At 53.1% G+C, this 21,989-nt stretch overlaps 2 protein-coding genes across 3 annotated transcripts; both read right to left on the reverse strand.

The window, feature by feature from the left end:
• Positions 1 to 227: 227 nt before the first annotated feature.
• On the reverse strand, positions 228 to 5,106 carry LOC121444088 (39S ribosomal protein L12, mitochondrial-like). Its single transcript, XM_041645843.1, is given in 7 exon segments — positions 228 to 598; positions 723 to 860; positions 3,195 to 3,284; positions 3,513 to 3,699; positions 4,189 to 4,433; positions 4,436 to 4,491; positions 5,055 to 5,106. Coding segments are annotated over 7 exon segments (885 nt in total). The 3' UTR covers positions 228 to 481.
• Positions 5,107 to 5,209: 103 nt separating this feature from the next.
• Positions 5,210 to 21,874, reverse strand: LOC121444100 (hepatocyte growth factor-regulated tyrosine kinase substrate). Of its 2 annotated transcripts, none has more exons than XM_041645870.1 (22): positions 21,739 to 21,874; positions 20,398 to 20,482; positions 19,443 to 19,518; positions 18,792 to 18,884; positions 17,126 to 17,249; positions 15,981 to 16,033; positions 14,841 to 14,909; positions 14,031 to 14,155; positions 11,921 to 11,999; positions 11,743 to 11,841; positions 11,551 to 11,646; positions 10,881 to 10,919; positions 10,438 to 10,581; positions 10,285 to 10,344; positions 9,644 to 9,851; positions 9,219 to 9,391; positions 9,005 to 9,145; positions 8,752 to 8,926; positions 6,461 to 6,594; positions 6,262 to 6,381; positions 6,021 to 6,107; positions 5,210 to 5,753 (listed from the first exon to the last, which is right to left on the reverse strand). In XM_041645870.1, exons 1-22 carry the CDS (start codon positions 21,773 to 21,775, stop codon positions 5,643 to 5,645), a joined length of 2,328 nt encoding a protein of 775 aa, XP_041501804.1. In that variant the 5' UTR covers positions 21,776 to 21,874; the 3' UTR covers positions 5,210 to 5,642. The 2 variants fall into 2 exon arrangements, with proteins under 2 accessions (XP_041501804.1, XP_041501803.1); XM_041645869.1 differs by having other exon boundaries at positions 9,644 to 9,854; positions 21,739 to 21,873.
• Positions 21,875 to 21,989: the final 115 nt, after the last annotated feature.

The raw sequence follows: 21,989 nt of genomic DNA on the forward strand, positions 1-21,989 counted from the left end.
CTGCACACCAGCCCCTGCTAAGCCTGTGTGGACACAAATCTGCCAACCGTGGGGATCAGAGGATGGGTCCTTGCACAACAGAAGTGATGGATGGCTGTAGACCCTCAACATTGCCAACAGGGAGGAGAGGCAGGGGCAGACAACCTGAGGAAGGTCCGGGGAACACATGCCTCTAGATGACCCTTTGCGCCACCAACGGCGGGCACACACCACTCACCACACACACCCAGCCTCAACAGTGTATTTTCTCAGTAGCCACAGGGGCGTGTTCACTCTGTAAGTTCTCAAGGCAATCTGGAGAGCTCTGCACAGCTGTGGCGGCCCTCCCCATCACAGCAGGTCCGTCCTGTCTCTCTCCCAGATCTCGGTCTCCAGTGTCAGTAGCTGTTGCTCCCAACACCCCACCTGGGAGTGAAGCAGGGGTGAGCGGCCTTGCCCAGGTCCCAGGGACCCCAGTCCAAAAGTCCTCAGAACGGGGGTGTCACTCCAGAACTACAGTGCCACCCACGGCTTCCAAGGCTGCCTTGATCTTCTCAGCCTCGGCTTTGGCTACGTTTGCTTTGATTTCCTGGGGCAGGGACTCCACTAGCTTCTTGGCCTAAAAAGAGACAGCAGTAAGGAGCTTGTGGCACTTATAGTCATAACGAAGCTCATCCTAAAAGGGTCTAGAGCCCGAGAACTTTCACCCCCAGCATAGGCGAAGGCTCAGAATGGGGTCCCACCTGCACAAGGTTTATGCCCTGGACATAGTTCTTGATCTCCTTGATGAGTTTCACTTTGTCCACGGGCTTTGCTTCTGTCAGGCGGATGGTGAAGTGTGTCCGTTCTTTCTGTTTGGGGATGTCTTCTGCCTCAGCCACCTTAGGGAGTGGAAAGAGGTAGGGTGAGGAAGGATGAGGAAAGGCTGCCCACCAGGACCTGCAGCAAGATCAACAGATCCTGAGCTCTGCCCTCTACAAAGCTGTACCAGACCCCTTTCAATCAGCTCTGCTTCTACCTCCCACAGGGCAAGGCCCTGAAACAAGCTGCACACTCCTTTTATCTCCTGACATTTTACCCCAGCCCTCTCTAGAACTCAGAGGTCACCTGCCTCAGCCTCCTGAGTGCTGGGATTAAAGGTGTGTGCCACCACTGTCCGGTTTACTTTACCTCTCTTTAAACTGTAATTTGTGGGTTGAATAGATGGCTCAGTTGGTGAAGGGTTTGCCTTGCAACAGTAAAGACCTGAGCCCGACCCCTGGAGCTCCTGCATGGCAGCTTGTGCCTGTAACCCCAGCACTGCTAAGGTAAATAGGAGGGTGCTAATGGCCCACTGCTAGCCAGCCTAGCGTTGTCGTAGGATATATGAACAGTGTGTGAGGATGCACTGCTGTGATTGGAGCAATAAAAAGCTGATTGGCCAACAGCTAGGCAGGAGGTATAAGCGGGATTTCTGGGGACAGAAACAAAGAGGAGAAATAGAGGCACACAGGAAATGTGAAGAGGAAACAGTAAACGAAGGATGGAAGAGAGGTAACGCCATGCGACAAAATGCAGATTAATATAAATGGTTAATTTAGTTAAAAGAACTAGGCTGACAAGCCTAATCTAAGGCTGAACTTTCTCCGTGTCATTGTTTGGGAGCTGACTGGCAAAACAGAAAAAGTCTTGTTACTCCAGGCCAACTGAGACCATGTTTCAAAAATAAGGTGAGTGGCGCCTGAGGCTCCGATGGGAAAGCACGCAAGCACGCACAGGTGAGGCTCCCAAGGGAACACACGCAAGCATGCACAGGTAACAAGCAATTGTACTTATGAGGTAGGAAGAATAAACGCTTTGGAGATATAGAAAAATCAGGACTATCTCAGTCTTCAACCAACAAAACCTATGTGTCAATAATGACAGCTTTTTTCTTTTGTTTTTCTTTGTGTGTGTGTGTTTCAAGACAGGGTTTCTCTGTAGATTTGAAGCCTGTCCTGGAACTAGCTCTTGTAGACCAGGCTCTCCTTGAACTCACAGAGATTCGCCTGCCTGCCTCCCCAGTGCTGGGATTAAAGGTGTGCGACACCACCACCCGGCTAAATGACAACCATTTTAAACCCCACTCTTCCAAGCTAGCTCACAGTGGGACGGGAGAGCCCATGGTACTCCTGATCTGATGCACGGAGACCTCATGGCCCCAGCTCAGTCCTACCATCCAGGGCATGCCTGGGTGTCGGCTTCCTGATATAGGACCAAATGGCAATAGTACTCCAATCTAGACAATGAATCCAACCCTCGCTTCAGAAGTTCAGGGGTTAGGTATGTTGTTCTCTCAAATGAACATGAGTTTAGGTCCCAGCACCCATGTGACATAAGGCTGGTCACAGGGCCTTTAACTCCACCTTGAAGGGATCCAACATCCTCTTCTAGCTTCCTTAGGTGCCCACATAAATGTGGCACACGGACATACATACACACACACGAATAAAAATAAATCCTTATGACAAAACAAAACATTAGGCTTGAATCTAGTCCTGGGTGGCTTAGAATTCACAGACATGCACCTGCCTCTATCTCCAAGTGCTGGGATTAGGGGTGTAGGCTACCATGCCCGGACCCTACTCAGATTTTACAGACTGCTTGGAAACCCATCAGCTGGAGCTGTGAGGAACGTCTCACTTTCTCTTTGTCAGCTTGTGGAGGCCTTCCTTGAAATTCCAGCCGCTACCCAACTTCAGCGGCCTGCCTGTTGGTCTCCAAGCCAAAGTGCACCTCACACAGGAAGCAGGCACGCTAGGACCACATCCCTGCGCCTTGCCTACTTCCGTCAACAGCACTCACCGCACTGCTGTTTGACGAACTAGTCACAAGACCGTGTCTTTATGAGGTAAGGTCTACCCACCAGCCTAGCGCAGAGTGAAGGGGAAACTTGTGGACATGAGCTTTACTGTCAGGACCCAGCGTGGAGGAGAGAATTCCTGAAAGGTGTCCCCCTTTACCCCTCCCCACGAGCTGTAACGTGTACACCACCCACATACATACAGCCATAAATAAAACAAGACCTCGAGTGCCTCTGACAGAGTGGCGTTCCCAGAGGTGTTGCGGGGGAGCGCACAAGGGGGACACACTAATGACAGCTACAGACCCAAGCAGGGGCTAGAAAAACGTGCCACATGCTGAGGTCAGCAGTAACTAGGCACATGGAAATGGCTCCTTCTGTTGCCTAGGCTCACCTCAGGGGCTGCTGCTGCTGCGGCAGGGACGGCACCAGGCATCATGCCACCCATTGGCATGAGGCCAACATCCTGGATCTTCAACGTTTTCTGTGGGACACAAGAGAAGTTTCAGTGGCTGGTTGTTCTTCATAATGAAGGCACAAGACTGGCTGGCCCTGGCATCTAGAAAAAGCACACCTGACATTTGCCAAACTCCCAGGACACATCTAGAAGAGACACGGACCTCTGACCCTGGTTTGGCAAAATACCAAACTCCCAAAATACAAACAGAAGACAGGGACCTTAGTCCCGGTCTGTGGAGAGCTCTCCCAATACCTTCAGGAGCTCATTGAGGTCTGAGATCTCCAGGAGCGTGAGGCTGGCGATGTCTTGGACCAGTTGCTGGATCTTGGGAGGGTATTCCTTGGGAGCATTATCGAGAGGGGCACCCGCGAGGGCTTCACTCCTTCTGTGGCTGCTGCTCCTCAACTGCCGCGCTGCGCAGACGCTGGGGACCTGTTGCCTAGCCCCCCATGCAGACAGACATCAGACCCGCGAAAAGGGGAAACGCGGAGACCAGAGAGCGCAAAGGATACAGGTGCTCAGTCCTCCACCATTGGGGACAGAATTCACCAGCCGAGGCTAAAAGGGACCTTCCAAGCTTCCCAACGTTTCCCAAAGAGTCTCAGAACCCCACAAGATTATGCCGGCAATCCTGCCGGAAACTGCAAGCTTCTGCTTGAATGAAACACATCTGCCTAGTGGGTGCATTCTACTGCACCAAGCATTCCAAGGCTCCGGGCCCGAGCTACGCAGCCGTGCACGGCCGGGTCGCAGGGGCGGGAAGCTTGGGACGAAAGTTACCTGTGCCCAAGGTCGCCCAGGCCGAGCCGTCCTCTCCACGCCCCACCAGCAGGGCCGCGGAAGGTGGCCATGCGCCCGCCACCCGCGCCCTCCGGACCTGCTCCGGCCCGCCGCCCCGGCCACAGCGCTCCAGAGCCTCCCACTCTACCTGGCAAGGCGGAGTGCTGCTCCCCGCAGCCCAAGCCGCGACCCCCACACGCGGCCAGCCGCCCCTGGCAGCATAGCTCCACAGGCGGGAAGGTCACACGCGGATCTGTGCGGAAGCGGCGCTCTAGCCGGGAGCAGGCGAGCTGACCGGGCCGCTCTAGCCGCGAGGCCTCCAAGCATTAGAGCCGAAGCCCGCTGCTCTAGGCTGGGTCGGCGCCTGATATTACGCACTAAGCGACGCGACGCGACGCGCAGACGCAGTCTTGGCCCGGAAGTAGTGCTGGGCTAGCGGTGTCTGAAAGCCCTGTAGGGCAGCCCTTTGTGTTGCCAGCGGAATGCGCCAGCGACCCCTACCTAAGGAGACCGTCGCGTAGACCCTTGAATTCAGCTCAGACGTCCAAGAGATTAACGCTATAATCCAGGGATCTAGTGCCAAGCATAAACGAAGGGCCAATCCATTGTTCTAGAAACCTGTCACCCTTTCCCCAACGTGCAGAGTGCATGCTGTTCCCCCAGGTTTTTTTTTTTGTTTGTTTTTTTTTTGTTTTTTCGAGACAGGGTTTCTCTGTGGCTTTGGAGCCTGTCCTGGAACTAGCTCTGTAGACCAGGCTGGTCTCGAACTCACAGAGATCCGCCTGCCTCTGCCTCCCAAGTGCTGGGATTAAAGGCGTGCGCCACCACCGCCCGGCTGTTCCCCCAGGTTTGAATGCACACCCAAAGCAGACGTTTAGCTGGGAGGGAAAGCACGACATTTACGGCTTGGATATCCTCACCAAACACCAGGCTGAAATGTGTTTTCCAGGGTGAGATACTGAAAACTGAAAACGTAAGCAGTGGTTAGACTCCACTGAGGCTGTAAAAGCCCACCTTTGCGCCCTTTTTCAACTGCTGGGTGATACTCTGTGCCACGGGAGTCCATACAGAGTGCCCACCAGCAAGAAGACCTCCCAAGCTCCAGGACTGATGCAGATTATTGCAATGAAGAGTACCCTCACAGTGCCGCACCAGACACTCACGACAGCTTCTGAAATACACTTTATTAGCACTGTTCTGCACTGGAGATGACAACGGAGGAGTAGGGAAGCTAGACATGCCTGACGCCTCCACCGCACTGTGCTGGAGCCATGCCTGGACACCACAGTTCACATCAGACTCTGGGACAGCAGTCACCTGTGGCAGGCCCCACACAGCAGCATTCCCCAGAGGAGGTCCTACCTGCCCTGCAGAGTCCCAGCCCTGGGGAAGGCAGACTGCATCAGGATCAAAGCAGGGAGCCAGTGACAAGGAGCCAGACCACTGAGGACAGGGACGAGGGCCAAGGGGGAAGGCCCACCCCTTGCTCACAGGAGAAGGGACACTACAGGGCAGTCACGGGGAGGAAATGGCTAGTTAGACACATGGGTGGTTCCTGGTGAACCATAGTGTTACTCTGGGTGGTGAGTGCCTGACTCAAGGTCAGTCGAATGAGATGAGCTGGGCTTCACTGCCCGGGGCTGGCGGTCCCTGTGCAGGCGGTGGCTGGGCCACAGGGGGCTGCTGCTGGGGAGGGCCAGTGGCAGGTGGCATCTGGAGAGGAAGAGCAGACAAGTCCCATCACCCTTCTGTCCACACACAAGAGCTTCTGTTTAGAGCAAGCTTCATTGCACCACAGAGTAACCCACAATGCCAAGGCACTCAAGAGGCTGGTGTAAGTCTGTCTTTGCTATGCAAGCACATGCACATACATGTTTGCATTGACTTGCATGTCCTCATTTTGATGAATGAGAAAAGCCCCTGAGTATAAACCTAGTGCAAGGGTTCGAGGGTCAGGGAAGTGGCCTGAAGACGGCTCACCTGCTGGTACATGGGCTGTTGCCCTGCGATGTAGGCCTGCTGGGCTGGCAGAGATGCGTCCTGGCCTGGAAGGGTGGTCATAAGATTCTGTGGAGAGTAAGATTGAGCCCAACACTTAGTAGTCTGTGACCAGAAAGACACAGACCCTTCTGCTTGAAGAAAGAAAAATTGAGGGCCCAGTAGGGGAGGAGCTGTCCTCTGCTAACCCATCTTATGCCCAGAAGAAACTAGGCCTCTTTACCTGCATGTTGTACGGCTGGTAGCCCATGGACATTGGCTGGCTCCCCATGTAGCCTATGGTGCTGGTCTGTGGAGGCTGGGAGATGGCTGGGAGGCTCTGCGGGGCCTGAGAAGCCACAGTCTATGGAAGGAGGGGGGGGGGAGTGAGGGAACAGACAAGGGCTGGGAGCAGAGGAGAGGGGGCGACCTTGCCCACATACCTGGTAGCCTGGAGTTGGAGTGGGTTGGTAGGAGGAGTAGGCAGGGTTGGTGGTGGGCCCAGCCTGGGCCTGTGGGGCTGCCTGTGCCGCAGGAGCGCCTGCTGGGTACATGTAGGCGCTGACCATGCTGGGATCTGTAACAGGAAAGATGAGCTGCTTTAGGTCAGGAAGGACAGAGGGGGGAGACAATGCCCTTTCCTGGGGTTTTCCTTTTGTTGTGACTTTCAGAACCAAGTACATGCTTCACTTATAAAAGGCAGGTAAAGCCAACAAGGGGAAGTAGATCCTAAAAGAAAATGAAAGCAGAAAAAAAAAATGACCCTAATTACTTTTGTTTTTGTAGCGCTGAGGGCTGAAGGCAGGGGTTTGAACATGATAGGCAGGTACTCTACCTGAGCCACACCCCCTCCCTTCAAACTGCACTGAAACACGGGGCAGTCGCAGAGAAGGGAAGGGGCCAGGGAGAGCTGACATGAGGTTCCTGGCGCTCATAACTGGGAGTTTCACATTCCAGATGAGAGGAACAAAGACAAACACGCTAATATTCCAGGAAAGACTCCGTGGGACAGAAACGAACCAATACACAGGGGAAACGAAGGACACCCCAAGCTGTCAGGACGAGAAGAACTAGCGTGAACTAGTGTGCTCTGTGACTGAGAAACTGTCAACACATCCTAGGAACCCACGGCTTCACTGTTTGTGCGGAATACAGGTCTTAAACTAGAGTCTTCCTGACTCGACCTCTCGTGTTGTGTTGTAGCTGCACATACCATGCGCAGCCTGAGATACTGCTTCTAATGGCTGTCCCCACAAAGAGGAAGCAGGATCCCAGAGATCTGAAGAATGGACAAGCCAAGCAGAGTACCAAGCTACCCTGGTCAGAAAGTGACAGGCCAGTCAAGGTTACAGAAGTGGCTGGCAGACTCACACGGGTCCTACCAACGATAATATGTGTATTAAAGTCAAAAGAAATGGGGACAGAGAGATGGCTCAGCAGTTAAAAGAGCACACTCTTCCTCTGTTGGTTGGTTTTTCCACACAGCGTTTCTCTGTGTAGCCCTGGCTGGCCTGGGACTCAGATATGTGCCTCCTCTGCCTCCCAAGGGCTGGGATTAAAGGTGTGCACCACCGCTCACAGCACACTCCTCTTATAGAGGATTCAAGTTTAGATCTTAGCTCCCATGTCAGTTCTAAAGACTCCAGAGACCTCCTGTGACCCCTGAAGGTTCCTGCACTCACATGCACACACTCAGACAGAAACACAAACATATAATGAAAAACATGAAACCATGTCACACACTTTAATTCCAGCACACAGAAGGCAGAGGCAGGGGGACCTCTGACTCGAGGCCAGCCAGGCCTACATAGTGAAACCCTATCTCAGAAAATAAATAATGGGGCCGTGGTGGCGCATGCCTTTAATCCCACACTCGGGAAGCAGAGGCAGGAGGATCTCGTGAGTTCGAGGCCAGCCTGGTCTACAAAGTGAGTTCCAGGACAGCCAGGGCTACACAGAGAAAGTTCACACCTACATAAATGACAAGAGCAGAAAAGGGCAAGCACCTCCTTCCAGAGGAAGGATGAGGCTAAGAGAAAGGCACTACTTGGCAAACAGAAGTTCAAGAAAAACTTAGAAGATGCAGGAGTCTGAGTACCAGGGCCTTTCCAGTCTCAAGGTCTTTTCTAAAATGGTACGTGGCGATAATGGAAACAGATGCGATGACCGTGGAACCCGCCTCAGTCACACAGAAGTGACGAGATGCCTGCTGAGCCCACCCCAGTTAGCAGGGATGTAACTAAGCAATGCAGTGTACCCCACATGTCAAAGTTCCATCTGGTGCCTTTCTGACTAAAGGTGTAGTCCACGGCCCCAGCAAGTACTAACACCAGACAAACCAAATTGAAGGCAACTTGCCAACTACAGGACCGTGCTCAGAGGGGCTCAAGTCGGCACCATGTGGCACAAACAGAACGGGCAAAGTTTGGGAGAACAAGGTGCAGCAGCCTGACTGACAGCAACAAGGGGATTTTCTGTTAGCACAGACGTCTTCCCTGGGCAGTGTGTGATCCAATGTCTCCTGTCTGTGAGCACATCCTGACTTTAGGAAATGCACTGTGGGTGAAGAAGGAGCTTCACCTGCCCCTCACTCTAGAACAGATCAGGAAAGGAGTTGTGTGTGTATATGAACACGTGTTTCCATATAGACAGGAAAAAACAACTATAGAAAAATATTCACTTAGAGAATTTGGACAACGCTTTGTCATGACCTTCTGTAAGCTGGCAAGGTTACCTGCTGTGCTGCCAGGCATGCTGGGGTAGGGGCCAGTGGCTGGGGCTGGCTGGCTCATATACACACCATGCATTGGGGAGCCCTCTACTGAGCCTGCTGGGCTGAAGGTGCCAGGAAAGCTGGTTGGGCCTGAGGGCTGGTAGAGCACACCCCCAGCTGTGGGCATAGCCTGGAGCTAGAAACAAAGAAGAGCCAACAGTCAGAGGGGTTGTCCTTGGCCCAGGAGGGGCAAAGTGGGGTGGGCAGCACATGCCTGGGCATAAGGCAAGGGGAAGGCAGGCATCTGGGCGCGCATCTGGACAGTCTGCTTCTGTTGCTCCAGGCGCATCTGCCGCTCCTTCTCCTGCTCCTGTAGTCGCTGGATAGCCAACTGCCTCTGCACCTCCAGGTACTCCTGCAGCAACAGACAGGAGGCGGTCAGGCCAGCCTGGGCCTCCCCTACCCATATGCCAGGTCGGGTGCCACACCTGCTTCTTCTGCCTCATGATCTCCAGCTTCTGTGCCAGTTGGATCTGACGCTGGCGCTCGGCCTCCTCGGCTGCCCGGCGCAGTTTCTCCCGGTGTTCCTCACGCAGGGCACTCAGGGCTCCCCGAGCATCACGGATCTGTGCCAGCTTGTCCTGAAGCCCCTCGTAGTACACTGTGTGCAGAGAACAGGGCAGCTCAGCCCTCTCACAGCTTCAGGCCTAGCTGGTATGGGTTTCTGTTCTGCTTGGTCAGGGCTATAGATAGAAAGGAGCAGAGCAGGCCCCACCAATGGGACCACCTCCCAAGAGCTTCAGTGGAGCCCAGGGTTTCACAAGACCCCAGGAACAATTAACCACCGGATGGGGCTCACAAGCCTACTGCCTTGGGAGCTGAAGCAGCCCTTGCAGGGCACCTGGACACCTACACCTGCGCTCATCCAGCTGGTTGAGCAGCTCAAGCAGCTGCGGGTGCATGCTGTTGATGGACTGGAAGAGGGACAGCACGGCTGAGTCATTGGTGATGCTGCGGCCCCGCATGTGGTTGCTCTTCATACGGTTGACGAAAGTGGTGACGGCATTCTGTAGGGCCTTGAGGAACTGCTCGTGGCTCTCCTCTGACTCCCCGTTCTGGTACTGCTGGAGACGCAAAGTAGGGGGCTGAGCAACACCACATCAGGGGTGCACACCATGCCCGCTAAGCCTAGAAGTGTCCCTAAAAAGGTGTTAGGCTGGCAGACAGGCACGGCCCACTGTGTTTAGGGCCTGGCATGGACAAATGATCCAGTCCTTAACCTGCTTGACAAGTGAGCGTTGTCGGCGGCGGCATCCTGCTCTACGCACAAAGCAACAAAGACAACCTGAGGTTCCTGTCCACCAGGACACTGCTCACCAGCGCAGAGCTGGGGAGAAACCTCTGCCTGGGTATGGCTGGCACCAGCTCAGAAGTTGGGGGATAGGGAGGCCCTCCTCTGAGCTGCTCTGGAACACTAGGGACTGCAGGACAGCTGGAGCCTGAGACTCCTTGCTCTGACATAGCCCTCCAACCAGGACAGGAGGCAGAGCTTACCTCACTAAAGGGGCCACTGGAGGGAGCTATGGACTGAGAGTCTGTCTCTGGAAGAGGAGCCTGGAAGAAATCAGAGTTAAGTAAGGGCATCTTTGGCCAGCTTCATACCTGGCTCTAAGAACTGGCAGTCAAGAGTGCAGAGGAGCCTCTTACCTCCACCATGCTGTTGGGGGCTGTATGCCCCTCCCCAGGCTGGGCAGCTGGCTCCGTCAAGGGCACAGGGGCAGATGGTGTGGGGCTCTTCCGCGCCTCCTCCTGTTTCTTTTCCCAGTAGTTCCGGTTGAGGTACCGTGCAAGCTGCAAAGCAATAAGGAAAGGAGAGGGAGTTATGGCTGTGGTCGGGGAACAGGAGAGGGAGTTATGGCTGTGGTCGGGAACAGGAGAGGGAGTTATGGCTGTGGTCGGGAACAGGAGAGGGAGTTATGGCTGTGGTCGGGAACAGGACAGGGAGTTATGGCTGTGGTCGGGAACAGGAGAGGGAGTTATGGCTGTGGTCGGGAACAGGACAGGGCATCAAGGCTGTGGTCGCGAACAGGACAGGGCATCAAGGCTGTGGTCGCGAACAGGACAGGGCAGCTCCACACTGTGCCACTCACCTCAGGGTCGATGTCCTCAGCCAGAGGTGCTGATGAGTTCTGGGGAGACAAACAGAGTGTGAGGAGCAACAGGCTGAAGGGGTAATGTGATCCCCAAGCAGTCAATCCCACAGGGACCCAGATGGCACCAAAGGACGGCAGCTCTCAGGGCTGGCCAACGGTCTAACCCTGTCTGGCACCTGCCAGCCCTTTCCTTCTCAGGGCCTTTGGGCCTGGCATTCACTTTCCTTCTGGCAATACAGTGTTAAGATCTTGAGTCATGAAACTGTCACGTTTCGCATCAATCTTTAACTTTACTAAGGTACAGGGCAGCACCCAGGCCTTACTGACTTCCTAGGGCAGGTGCCGGCACTTTACACAGACAGTGAAGCCCTAGTGTGTGAGCCGTGCTCACAATCTGAGGAGGAGGAAGAGTGTCCTCAGCTAGCAGGTACCAGGGCTGTTTCCAGCTCTGGGCCCCATTCGTGGCTGGCTACAGTGAAGAGCTCCACAGAGCCTCCAGGAGAGTTCAGTTCTAGGACTGAGGGTGGGAGTGAGGTGGGTCTCCAGAGGTCAGATCTGTAATACTCCCTGGCAGGGGGCCTCTCTCGGTGTCCTCTGTACCCCTACAACAAAGCCCCAAACCAGCAGAACCCCCCTGGTGATCCCTGGAAAGTGAGAAACAACTCACCACAGGGGACGAATACAGGTTGCCGGCTGGGGGTGCAGATGAGGCCAGGGGTGTGGGCTCTGCCTTTGGGTGCCCTGTGTGTGTTGACTTCTGTCTCTGAGGCAGAATCAGGAAGGAGCAGACATCATTAAGGGAGCGGGAGCGTGTGGCTGTGGAAACTCAAGGTGACCTTCATAGCGCCCCATGGCTTACCATCCTCTCTTTCTCCTCAGCCTCAGACTGAGAGAGGGCCAGCGCCAGCTGCAGCTCCTCCTCTTCCTGCAAGGCTGTCTCATCCCGCTTTGGGGGCAGCTGAAGACAGACAGGGCGAAATGAGAAGGGCCCCGGAAAGAGTTGAGAAAGTGTTCTAGGGATGGGAGGGGCCTCACACCTGAGACTGCTGGGACAAAGGGCTGGTCAGGTACTCTGGGGGCAGCTCTGTGGTCGAGGCAGCCTTTCCTTCCGCTTTCCTGCAGCAAGACGAGACGCTGTAAGTGACCAGACACTGACACCAGCCTCCCAGGGACTCCTCACACCATCTCCAAAGACCGACAATGCAGGTCTGACAGGGACATGTGGCTCCATGCCCACATCCGAGGAATGGCAGAAGAGACCCTGGCCCCTCAGCCAGCTGCAGAGCATGAGTGGGTCACTTGGCCTAGGTCGGCCCTCTCCTGGCTGAGTTGAGCAAGGGGCTCTCTATAGCACCTAGACATTGCTGACTGCACCTGCCATGACCAGCAATGGGCCTTCCCTCAGAAGATGCCAGAAAGGGCATCAAGGTCCAGGCAAGCCAGGAATTTTCTGGAGTGTGATATAGAGCAGAGATTTCTCCACAAGTGTGGCTGAGGGGCACATATATATAGGATACTCAGGATTTCTAAAGGAGGAGGGAAGCCGAGCAGCTAGAAGATAGGACATGGTTAGGAATGGACCTCTGTGGAACAAGGGTTGGGTTTCACCGATGGAAAGAGTTGTGCAAAGCCGAGGCCCAGCCTCATGTGCGATCAAGGCACTTCCCATTTCAAGACAAAAGAGCTCCTTTCAGCAAGACCTGTGTCCTGTACAAGTGATGTGCCGCCACGTTCAGTGTGACTAACTGGACGCAAGAAGTCCACTGCACTAGGGGAGAGACGGCTCAGGGGTTACGGGCCTGTTCCCTCTTCCAGAGGATCAGGTTCCTGGCACCCATATGGGACAGCTCACAACTACCTGCCATTCAAACTGCAGAGGGATCGGATGAATCTGACCTACTTAGGCACCTTCACACACCTGTACCTTCTCTACACAGACACACACATATAATTAAAAATAAAGAAATTTATCTAAAAAAAAAAAAGAAGAAAGAAAAGGAAAGGATCCCGCTATAAACTGTGATTGGGAGCACATTCTCTTATCTGCTTCTATGATGTTGGCTCTGACTAGATGTGAAGCTTCTCAAAACTGTAGATCTCACTGGAAAGCAAATTCTATCAATTTAATGTCAGTGTATTCTGAAACAGAAAGGGGGAGGGGACAAAAAACCAGGGTGTCCTTGGGAGCAGCCTCCTCACCCAACTGGTCAAAGGTTATCAGTGACAGATGGGGGAGGGACACAGCCTCACGCCTGGGGCTCTCCAGCTAAGCACCAAGTAGTCTTAGATTCCAATGGAGGAACGGACCCTGGAGACGGGTGCATCACAACTAACAGCTAAAAACACCGTCCTGGTTAAGGAGACTGGCGAGGTACGATAATACAGAAAATATACTCCGAAACCCTGGCATATCCCAACAGGGACCTTCCTAGGGCAGTGGTCAAACTGGAATACCCAGAGGACAGGTGCTGGCAACACAACGTCCCATGTCCTGTGACAATACAGCACCGACTTCTTAGACCATCTGCCTTTTTGGAATGGACACTAGGCATGTTCAAGCATAGAAGACCATGAAGTTCACACAACTCACGTTAGGGCCATCAAAACCACTTAGTGGGAATGAAGTTCCTTTGAAAGCAAGCATGGCAGACCTAAGCTTGGCCCCCAGAGGAAGAGAATCGACTGCACAGTTTCCCTTGAGCTCCACAGGCACACACAGCACCAGCACTCATGCCCACCTATGTCTCCTTCCCAACCCCAACAGATTCTAAAAATGTAGAATAAAACAGAAACATCCGGGGACATGAGGATGAGGGGGAGGGGAACCATAACTGAGAAATCCAAGCGAGGGGCTTGCACGTGTTCCCCTGTGCACATGCATACGCGCATACACACGTCTCTATCACCTGCGCCCCTCTTCTGCAAGCGTTCTTTCCTTTGCTTTTGGTTCTTCTAAGACAGGGTCTCACGTAGACCTAGCTGGTCTGCAACCTGCTATGTGGATTAGGCCACTGTGGGGTCATGTTATTCTGTCCACCATCTGTCCCAGAATTTGGGGTGGTGGGGCTGCCTGAGAAGGCTACACGGGCTGGCCTTAATACTTGTGACGGCTTCAGGAGCCTGAGAGGCCCAGGAGTCTACACTCACTTGTTCAGCTGCTCGTAGCAGGGCTCACACACGCGCACCTCCTTCTCAATGCCGAACTTGGGGATGGTGGAGTACTTGGAAGAGCACTTGCCGCAGAAGATCTGCCCGCATGCCCGGCAGTGGTGCTGTGAGACAAAGCGGGACAGGTCCAGTGATGCTGGTTACGGTTACGCTGACTGCCTACCAGCCAGAACTCCCTTGTGTGAGTGGGAGCCAGGACAGGGACAAGTAGAGCAAAAAAGATGGGAGGCTTACAGGACACTCAATTTCAGCCACCATTTGAAGGAATTAAAAATAAACAACAGGCTAGGCGGTGGTAGCACACCCCTTTAGTCCCAGTACTTGGAAGGCAGAGACAGGCGGATCTCTGTGAGTTCGAGGCCAACCTGGTCTACAGATCTGAGTTCCAGGATAGCTAGAGCGCACAGAGAAACCCTGTCCCAAAAAAAAAAAAAAAAAAAAAAAAATCAAAACAAAACAAAAAACAAAAAAAAAGAAAGAAAGGATCTTTGCCCAACCCAGGAGAAACACTAAAATGGCCCTGACTCAGACCTCAGTCTAAGCTTGGGATGTTCAGATCCCCAAGGTGAAGCTGGACCCTGCCCACCAGGCAAACTTCAGATGAAGGTACTCATTCATCATCATGGATGCCAAACACCAAACTCCTGCCTCAAGCACCCCAGGTCTGAGCTGGATTTACTTCAAAACCGTCAGGCTGGAGCAGAAGAGATAGCATCACACAAAAGGAGCATGGCTTTTGTGAAGAGGCAGGGGCATGAACTGAACACTCAAGTCCCTGGGGATACTCACTTTGCGGGTCACCACCCCAAACTGTACTCTGCAGCGGTGGCATTCCTCGGCATCCACCCAGTCAGGGGCCTGGGGACAATAGTCACAATCACATAACATTCTCCGTCCCAAGTGCCCAGAGATGGCACAACTTACCCCACATCCCAGACAGGAAAGGCACCTAGAGAGGGTCCCAAATTAGTGATATGCAAACCAACCACATGACCCAGGATTAAGTTGCTTCAAAAAAAAAAAGGAACCTGCTCCTAACAGGCTTCCTGACACTTCCCAGGTTTGTGGATGTGGATTCTCTTGTTGTATATTTGAGATAGGGTCTCTCTATGTAGCCTTGGCTGTCCTGCAACTCACTGTGTAGACCAGGCTAGCTTTAAACTCAGAGATCTGCCTGCCTCAGCCTCTGAAGCTCTGAGATTACAGGTATGGGCCACTGCAGTTAGCCTAGCTTTAGGGTGTGTAAAGAAATTCAGTCTCTTGTTTTTCTTTCTTTCCTTCCTTTTTTTTTTTTTTGGTTTTTTGAGACAGGGTTTCTCTGTGGTTTTGGAGCCTGTCCTGGAACTAGCTCTTGTAGACCAGGCTGGTCTCGAACTCAGAGATCCGCCTGCCTCTGCCTCCCGAGTGCTGGGATTAAAGGCGTGCGCCACCACCGCCCGGCTCTTTCCTTCCTTTTTTTAAACAGTGCTGAGTGCTAAACCCTGAACCTCGGGTCATGACAGGTAAGGGCTTTACAACTAGCGAAATCCCCAAGGCTTGACATTTTCTTTCTTTTGAGTCAGGGTTTTGTTATATACTTAGCACAGGATGTCCTGGAGTTCACAGCAATCCTCCTCTGGAAAGCTGGGATTAAAGGCATGAGCCAAGCCGGGCGATGGTGGCGCACGCCTTTAATCCCAGCACTCAGGAGGCAGAGGCAGGCGGATCTCTGTGAGTTCGAGACCAGCCTGGTCTACAGAGCTAGTTCCAGGACAGGCTCCAAAGCCACAGAGAAACCCTGTCTCGAAAAACCAAAAAAAAAAAAAAAAAAAAAAAAAAAAGGCATGAGCCATCCTTACCAAACCCCGAACAAGAAAGAGCCCCAGGACCTCCCTCCTCTGTCCTCCCAAAAGCTCCTGAACTGATCAGCAGAGCTGAGCCAGGACTCACTCTTTCCGCGGCAAACATGGCGTCACTCTCCTTGAATTCCGGGAAGACGTGTCCTAGGAAGAAAAGGTTTTAGCTACCACTGGCTCCTTCTCGGGTCACCACTTCCTAACTCCTGACATCTGCCTCATCAGATAAAACTAACAGGATTAGGCCAGGCGATGGTGGCGCACGCCTTTAATCCCAGCACTCAGGAGGCAGAGGCAGGAGGATCTCTGTGAGTTCGAGACCAGCCTGGTCTACAGAGCGAGTTCCAGGACAGGCTCCAAAGCCACAGAGAAACCCTGTCTCAAAAAAAAACCTAACAGGATTAGGACAGAACACTAGAGTTCTCCAAGTCCCAAAGCCAAAGTATCACCAAATATCCTAATTCACTGCCCGCTCTCTGGAAACCCCACAGCTCTCTAGGGCTGCTACATCTCAAGGAATGCAGACAGGGGACTTGAGAAAAGACCTTCAGACATCATGCCCTGGCCAAAAACCTGAGAATCACTTCCTGCCACACACACAGCAATAGCACATTCTGGCCTTGCTCTCCTCTGGAATGAACCACCCTTCTGTCCCCTCCAGCAGGTACAGTGTACTCTGACCTCGGGGTCTGAACCAGAGTCCTCTGCAAAAAGTGCCAGGGCAGAGCTAGAAACGGGTCAGTGGTTTAGCACTGGCTGTTTCTTCCAAAGGACCCCAGTTTAATTCCCAACACACAAATCGTGGCTCACAACCATCTGTAAGCCTAGCCCCCAGGAGATCCCGCACCCTCTCCTGGCCTCCAGGGACATCAGGCAGCATGTGGTCCACACATACTGCAGGCAAAGCACCCATAAACATAAAAGCGAAACAAAATAAAAAAGGTGCCAAGGCCCTGCGGTTGCTCTTGGTGTTCAGAACGCCTAGAATCCATCAAATTCACTTGAGAGGTCTTCCTAGACTGCTCATTCGTGCTACCCCAGGAAGCACAATGTGTGTGCCTGTCCGCAGACTTTACTGTTTCCTGACTTAATATAGCCCGCTGCCTCCCTGTGGGTGGAAGTGTAGAAAGCAGGACCTTGTCAGAGCCTCACTGCCAGTCACTCAGGAAGACCAGTCTACCCCGAGCCCCTCATCACTCGGACAATTTCCCAGCCTGGAGCTGTGCAGTTCTAACTTACCTTCAACCTTCATGATCTGGTACGTGTCCTGGACCACCTTGTACTTGGGCTCATTCCGGAAGGCGTGTGCCCAGGCCTGGATCAGGTACAGGATCTTGTTCCGAACATTAACTTCCACCTGCCTCTGTAGAGCAAGAAGAAAGTGGGAAGGGCTGCGGGAGACTCGAGGTGTCTGAGGTCTCAGAGGGAAGAGGCAGCTTGCAAGACCAAGTGCCCTGAGTAGAGACAATTGGCACAAAGACCAGAGAGAGTCCCTGGGTGGCTACCAGGCACCCATCTAATCTCAGGAGCGACCCTCCTGAGAATCTACACTTGTGCAGGGTCAGGGTCACAATTCTTTTTTTTTTTTTTTAAGATTTATTTATTTATTATGTACAGTGTTCTGCCTGCATGTGTGCCTGGAGGTCAGAAGAGGACACCAAATCTCATTACAGATGGTTGTGAGCCACTGTGTGGTTGCCGGTAATTGAACTCAGGACCTCTAGAAGAGCAGCCAGTGCTCTTAACCTCTGAGCCACCTCTCCAGCCTGGAGTCACAATTCTTAATCCTGAGAGAAATCAGAGAATCCCCAGAAGCTACATTGCTTGACCTACAGCCATGACTCCTTCTCCATCTCTGCATGGCGCCTTGGCCAGAAACATAGTTCTCTGTCCGCATCATCACTAAAGTCTGGGGCTCCGACTGCCTCTTAGAGGCACCAGGCGGGACATGAAGCATTGCCTTAGGTCTTAGGACACAGACACCACAGAGTCAGATCTCCCTCCAGCCATTGTCTGAAAGAGGCAGGGATGTCCTCTCCAGATGTTTCTCCACAAGGCTCAGGCCCTGAGAACCACAGCACAGCCTCACGCTTGGCACCCTCTGAGGGAGGTCACAACACTTTCTGTTGATGACACAGATCAAGCAGCTTCAAGGAGACACAACAGCTCTTACACTGGGATCCGGGCTTCTCTCCAAGCAGACCAGCCTGGTGCAGAGCAGGGAGGTCACCTGACGCTTTGCCCTCCTCCAGCTATGCAACAAAAGTCTGATTTAGGCCCCAAGTTAGAAGGGTCAGCTAACAACTCAGTGCCCGAGACAGGTTCTCGGCAGCATGGGTTGAGGGTGAAGGTTCCCATGAGACCAAAGCCTGGAGCTGTCTCACATGAAACAGCGTCATTTGCCCAGCCCACCAACCCTGCTGCATCACCATCCACATGACAACGCCTCAGGTCCTCCTGGGGACAATCTCACAAGGCTCCAGTAAGCTCTCATCCACCCTCCGTGGAGCAGCTCCTGCTCTATCATTTTGCCCTCTTGGCGTGCCACAGACAGACCTAAACTCTAACTTCTGCACCTTCATGGCTCAGACTTCTCCCACTCTTGAATGTGCGACTCCAAACCTCTTCCCCAGCTCCTACGATACTCCATGACCACCTCTGCCCACAGCCCTGAGACCTCTTCCCCAGTTCCTACGATACTCCATGACCACCTCTGCCCACAGCCCTGAGACCTCTTCCCCAGCTCCTACGATACTCCATGACCACCTCTGCCCACAGCCCTGAGGACTCAGCCCCATGGGACCTCTACTCTTACCCTCACCTCCTCCTTCTGTAGGCGACACACACTTAGAAGAGCTGGCACTCTACCTGACTCTGTCTTCCCTCAAGACTCTAGGAAACCTACCTTCAGCAGCTCCTTTAGCTCTTCCATGGTCTGTTTGTTGGCCACTTCATCGTGGACTGTCTGGCCACAGTTCTTTACCACAGACTCCATCACCTGAAAACCACAAGGAAGATAAAGACCTAGCTTGCCGGGTGGTGGTGGCACACGTCTTTCATCCCAGCACTCGGGAAGCAGAAACAGGCTGATGTCTGTGAGTTCAAGATCAGCCTGGTCTACAGAGTGAGTTTCAGGACAGCCAAAACTGTTATACAGAGAAACCTTGTCTCAAAAAGCAAACAAACAAAAAAGGCCTAGCTGTGTCTAGGGCAGGGCCTTCTTCCTGCTGGAAGACAGGCCGCAACAGGCCTCTGAGTCCACTCAACCTGTTAGAAACCCCAAACAGCACTCAAAGACAGGCTGCAGGCCCTGACAATATCTTGTGGTCAAAGGTGACGGCCATCCCATCCTTCATGTGTGTATGTTCGGACTACAGATAGAGAAGCATTTTTGATACTTTCCCTATTCCCATAGGAGGGCTCCAACTGTACTCAGTGCCAGAGTGATCCACTAGTTGATCTGTGCCCAGCAAAGTGGGCATGGCTGCCGCACAGCAGGAGGAAGAGAATCTTTGAGTATGGGAACCAAAAGACACTGCAGCAGGGCTCTAGTTACCTCCAGAGCGTACAAAGCTACGTGTGGGTTCTTATCATTGACCTTCTTCTTGATGGAATTCACAGCATATTTTGCTCTGAAAGAAAAAAAAAATAAAAGCACTAAAGACACCAGTAAGAGGGATGGAGGGGAAATGTCTCCATAAGGTGAGGAGAGCAATCTGCCATCCTTGTTTTCTGAGACACGGTTTCATATAGCCCGGGCTGGCCTCCAGTCCAGTGTGTAACTAAAAAAGACCCTGTCTTCACCTCAAGTGCTGTGACTACAGGCAGTGCCATCATGTCTGGTTTATGCTGTGCTGGGGATGAACCCAAGATTTTACACACACTAGACAAATACTCTACCAACTAAACTCCACACCCAGACTTCCACACACCATCTTGGTCCTTCAGACCTCTAAATATCTCCAAACTGTACAGTTTTAATTGTCCCAACATAACAAAATACCCAGATGTAGATAAGGCAATTGTCTACATAAAGAACCCTTGGGGAGACAGACGGTGGTGCCGCATGTCTTTAATCCCAGTACTCAGGGGGCAGAGGCAGGAGGATCTCTGTGAGTTCGAGGCCAGCATGGTCTACAGATTGAGTTCTAGGACAGCTCCAAAGCTACGCAGAGAAACTCTGTCTCAAAAACAAAAACAAACATACAAAAAAGCTCCTGTGGGGGCTGGAGAGATGGCTCAGTGGTTAAGAGCATTGCCTGCTCTTCCAAAGGTCCTGAGTTCAATTCCCAGCAACCACATGGTGGCTCACAGCCATCTGTGATGGGGTCTGGTGCCCTCTTCTGACCTGCAGACATACACACGGACAGAATATTGTATACATAATAAATAATATTAAAAAAAAAAAGCTCCTGTGGTCAACTTAACCTTTGAAGTGGAGTGGGAACAAAAAGATGTCAGCATTGTATGTGACCTCCCCTCGCTTTATAGGACAGGCCCTGCTCACTTACTGTGTGTCCCCCTGACGGATCAGGTCGCAGATCTGCAGAATGGACTCCCAGTCCGTCTCCAATAGAAGCTGGCTGGTGGCTTTGTCTAAAGGAGAGAGATGTCACTCAGGGGACCCACTGTGCTGTTTCCTAGGTGGCTCCCAGGTTACCAATTTCCCCTTTTTAAACAGCTGAACCAAACAGACAATCCTCTTGAAGCACAGTGACAATCCTGGAAATGGCACACACAGACACACACACACACACCCCGTGCAAGACGCAAATAATGTGAAAATTACAGAGACTCATGGCTGTTGTGCTTGCTCCGATCAGCTGTCATTTCAAACTCTGAATCACTCGAGTTCCCACAGACCCTCAGGAGACAGGCACTGCCTCCATCCCTTTTCAAGGTAAAACAGAGGGACATGAATACCCTATATCACAGCTTGCTGGGCACTTCGAAACAGTACGTACAACAACAGGGTCACCTGGCTCTCAGAGCCCCATCACTGAGATGGTTTGTCCTTTATATTATTAGCTCTTAGCAGGGCAGGCGCTGGAGAGACCTCTGGATTCCCCAGCTAACACTCTTCACATCTTCATCCCCTCTCTTCTACAAGGATGAGCTATCCAAAGACACACCAACTTTGTCACCGATTCGGCAAATTACTGGATTGGTACCTGAAGTGCTGAACCTCCCCAGAGGGGAGAATAAGAAAAATGTTTCCACAATCCCCTTTGAAAACCTTAGTTCGGAAAGCAAACGAGCAGACTATGGAGGCACTCTGGCGCCTGTTCGGGGACACACTATATTTTTATTGCGGGAATGGGGCATGCAAGGCAAACCCATTTTCCCTCCTAAAATTTACACTTCCCAGGAGGTTCAAATAGGATCAACAAGCTCCTTCAACAGGGAGAGAAAATGTCTTCCAAAACCCAGGGACACTTTTAGAACACAAGGAATAAACAGGTCCTAGGAAGCAACCCCCAAGGGGCTCGCAAAGGTTTAAGGAGGGCAGTATCGGTTCCACAGCCTTCGACCAAGCATTAGGGTCAAACGACCCACATGAAGCTAGGACCTGAGTCATACACTTCATGACTCAGGACTTTGGCCCAATCGGTTCCGGCCCGTCGGACCGGAGGGGGCGAGGTCCTCGCGGACTCCCAAAGAGCATCCCTCACTGGACCCCCGGGCCGCGGTGCACAGCCCCGGAGGCCACACCCGAGGCCCGGGAATGTGTCGTGTTCCAGGGAGGCTGGAGGCCGAGCAGGGCGGCCGGCCCGCTCCCCTGAGACCTATAGAGGCAGCGTCTGGCGGGTGCGCGAGAGAGCTGACGGCGAGCTGGCTGGTGGACACGTTACCTAGGAGACGCTCGAAGGTGCCGCTGCCTCGCCCCATGGCGACCCCGCTCCGGACCGACGCCGCGGGCGCTCCCTCTTTCGGAGCTGACGCGCCCCCCAACTTCCGCTTCCGCCTTTCTGGGTCCGCGCGCGCAGGCGCACGTCGCCGCGCCGCGCCGAGACCGGCCCCCAAGCCGAGGCCTTGCGCATGCTCGCGGACTCTGAGCGGCCATTGGTCGGTGCGACTAACCAATGAACCGTTCGGGCGAGGG

This window comes from Microtus oregoni, unplaced genomic scaffold, assembly GCF_018167655.1.
Source record: "Microtus oregoni isolate MIOR12 unplaced genomic scaffold, Mior012 000117F_ref0000505, whole genome shotgun sequence".
Taxonomy (NCBI): Eukaryota; Metazoa; Chordata; class Mammalia; order Rodentia; family Cricetidae; genus Microtus; species Microtus oregoni.

Bases quoted from the DNA above. Each gene is read 5' to 3' on its own strand.
- LOC121444100 (XM_041645869.1), bottom strand. From the start codon at position 21,775: ATGGGGCGAGGCAGCGGCACCTTCGAGCGTCTCCTAG. The intron at 11,842-11,920 runs GTGTGAGGCCCC...GTCTGTCTTCAG, and splicing joins CTTTGTCCCAGCAGTCTCAG to CTGCCCCCAAAGCGGGATGA. The intron at 10,582-10,880 runs GTGAGTGGCACA...ATTGCTTTGCAG, and splicing joins CTGAGGACATCGACCCTGAG to CTTGCACGGTACCTCAACCG.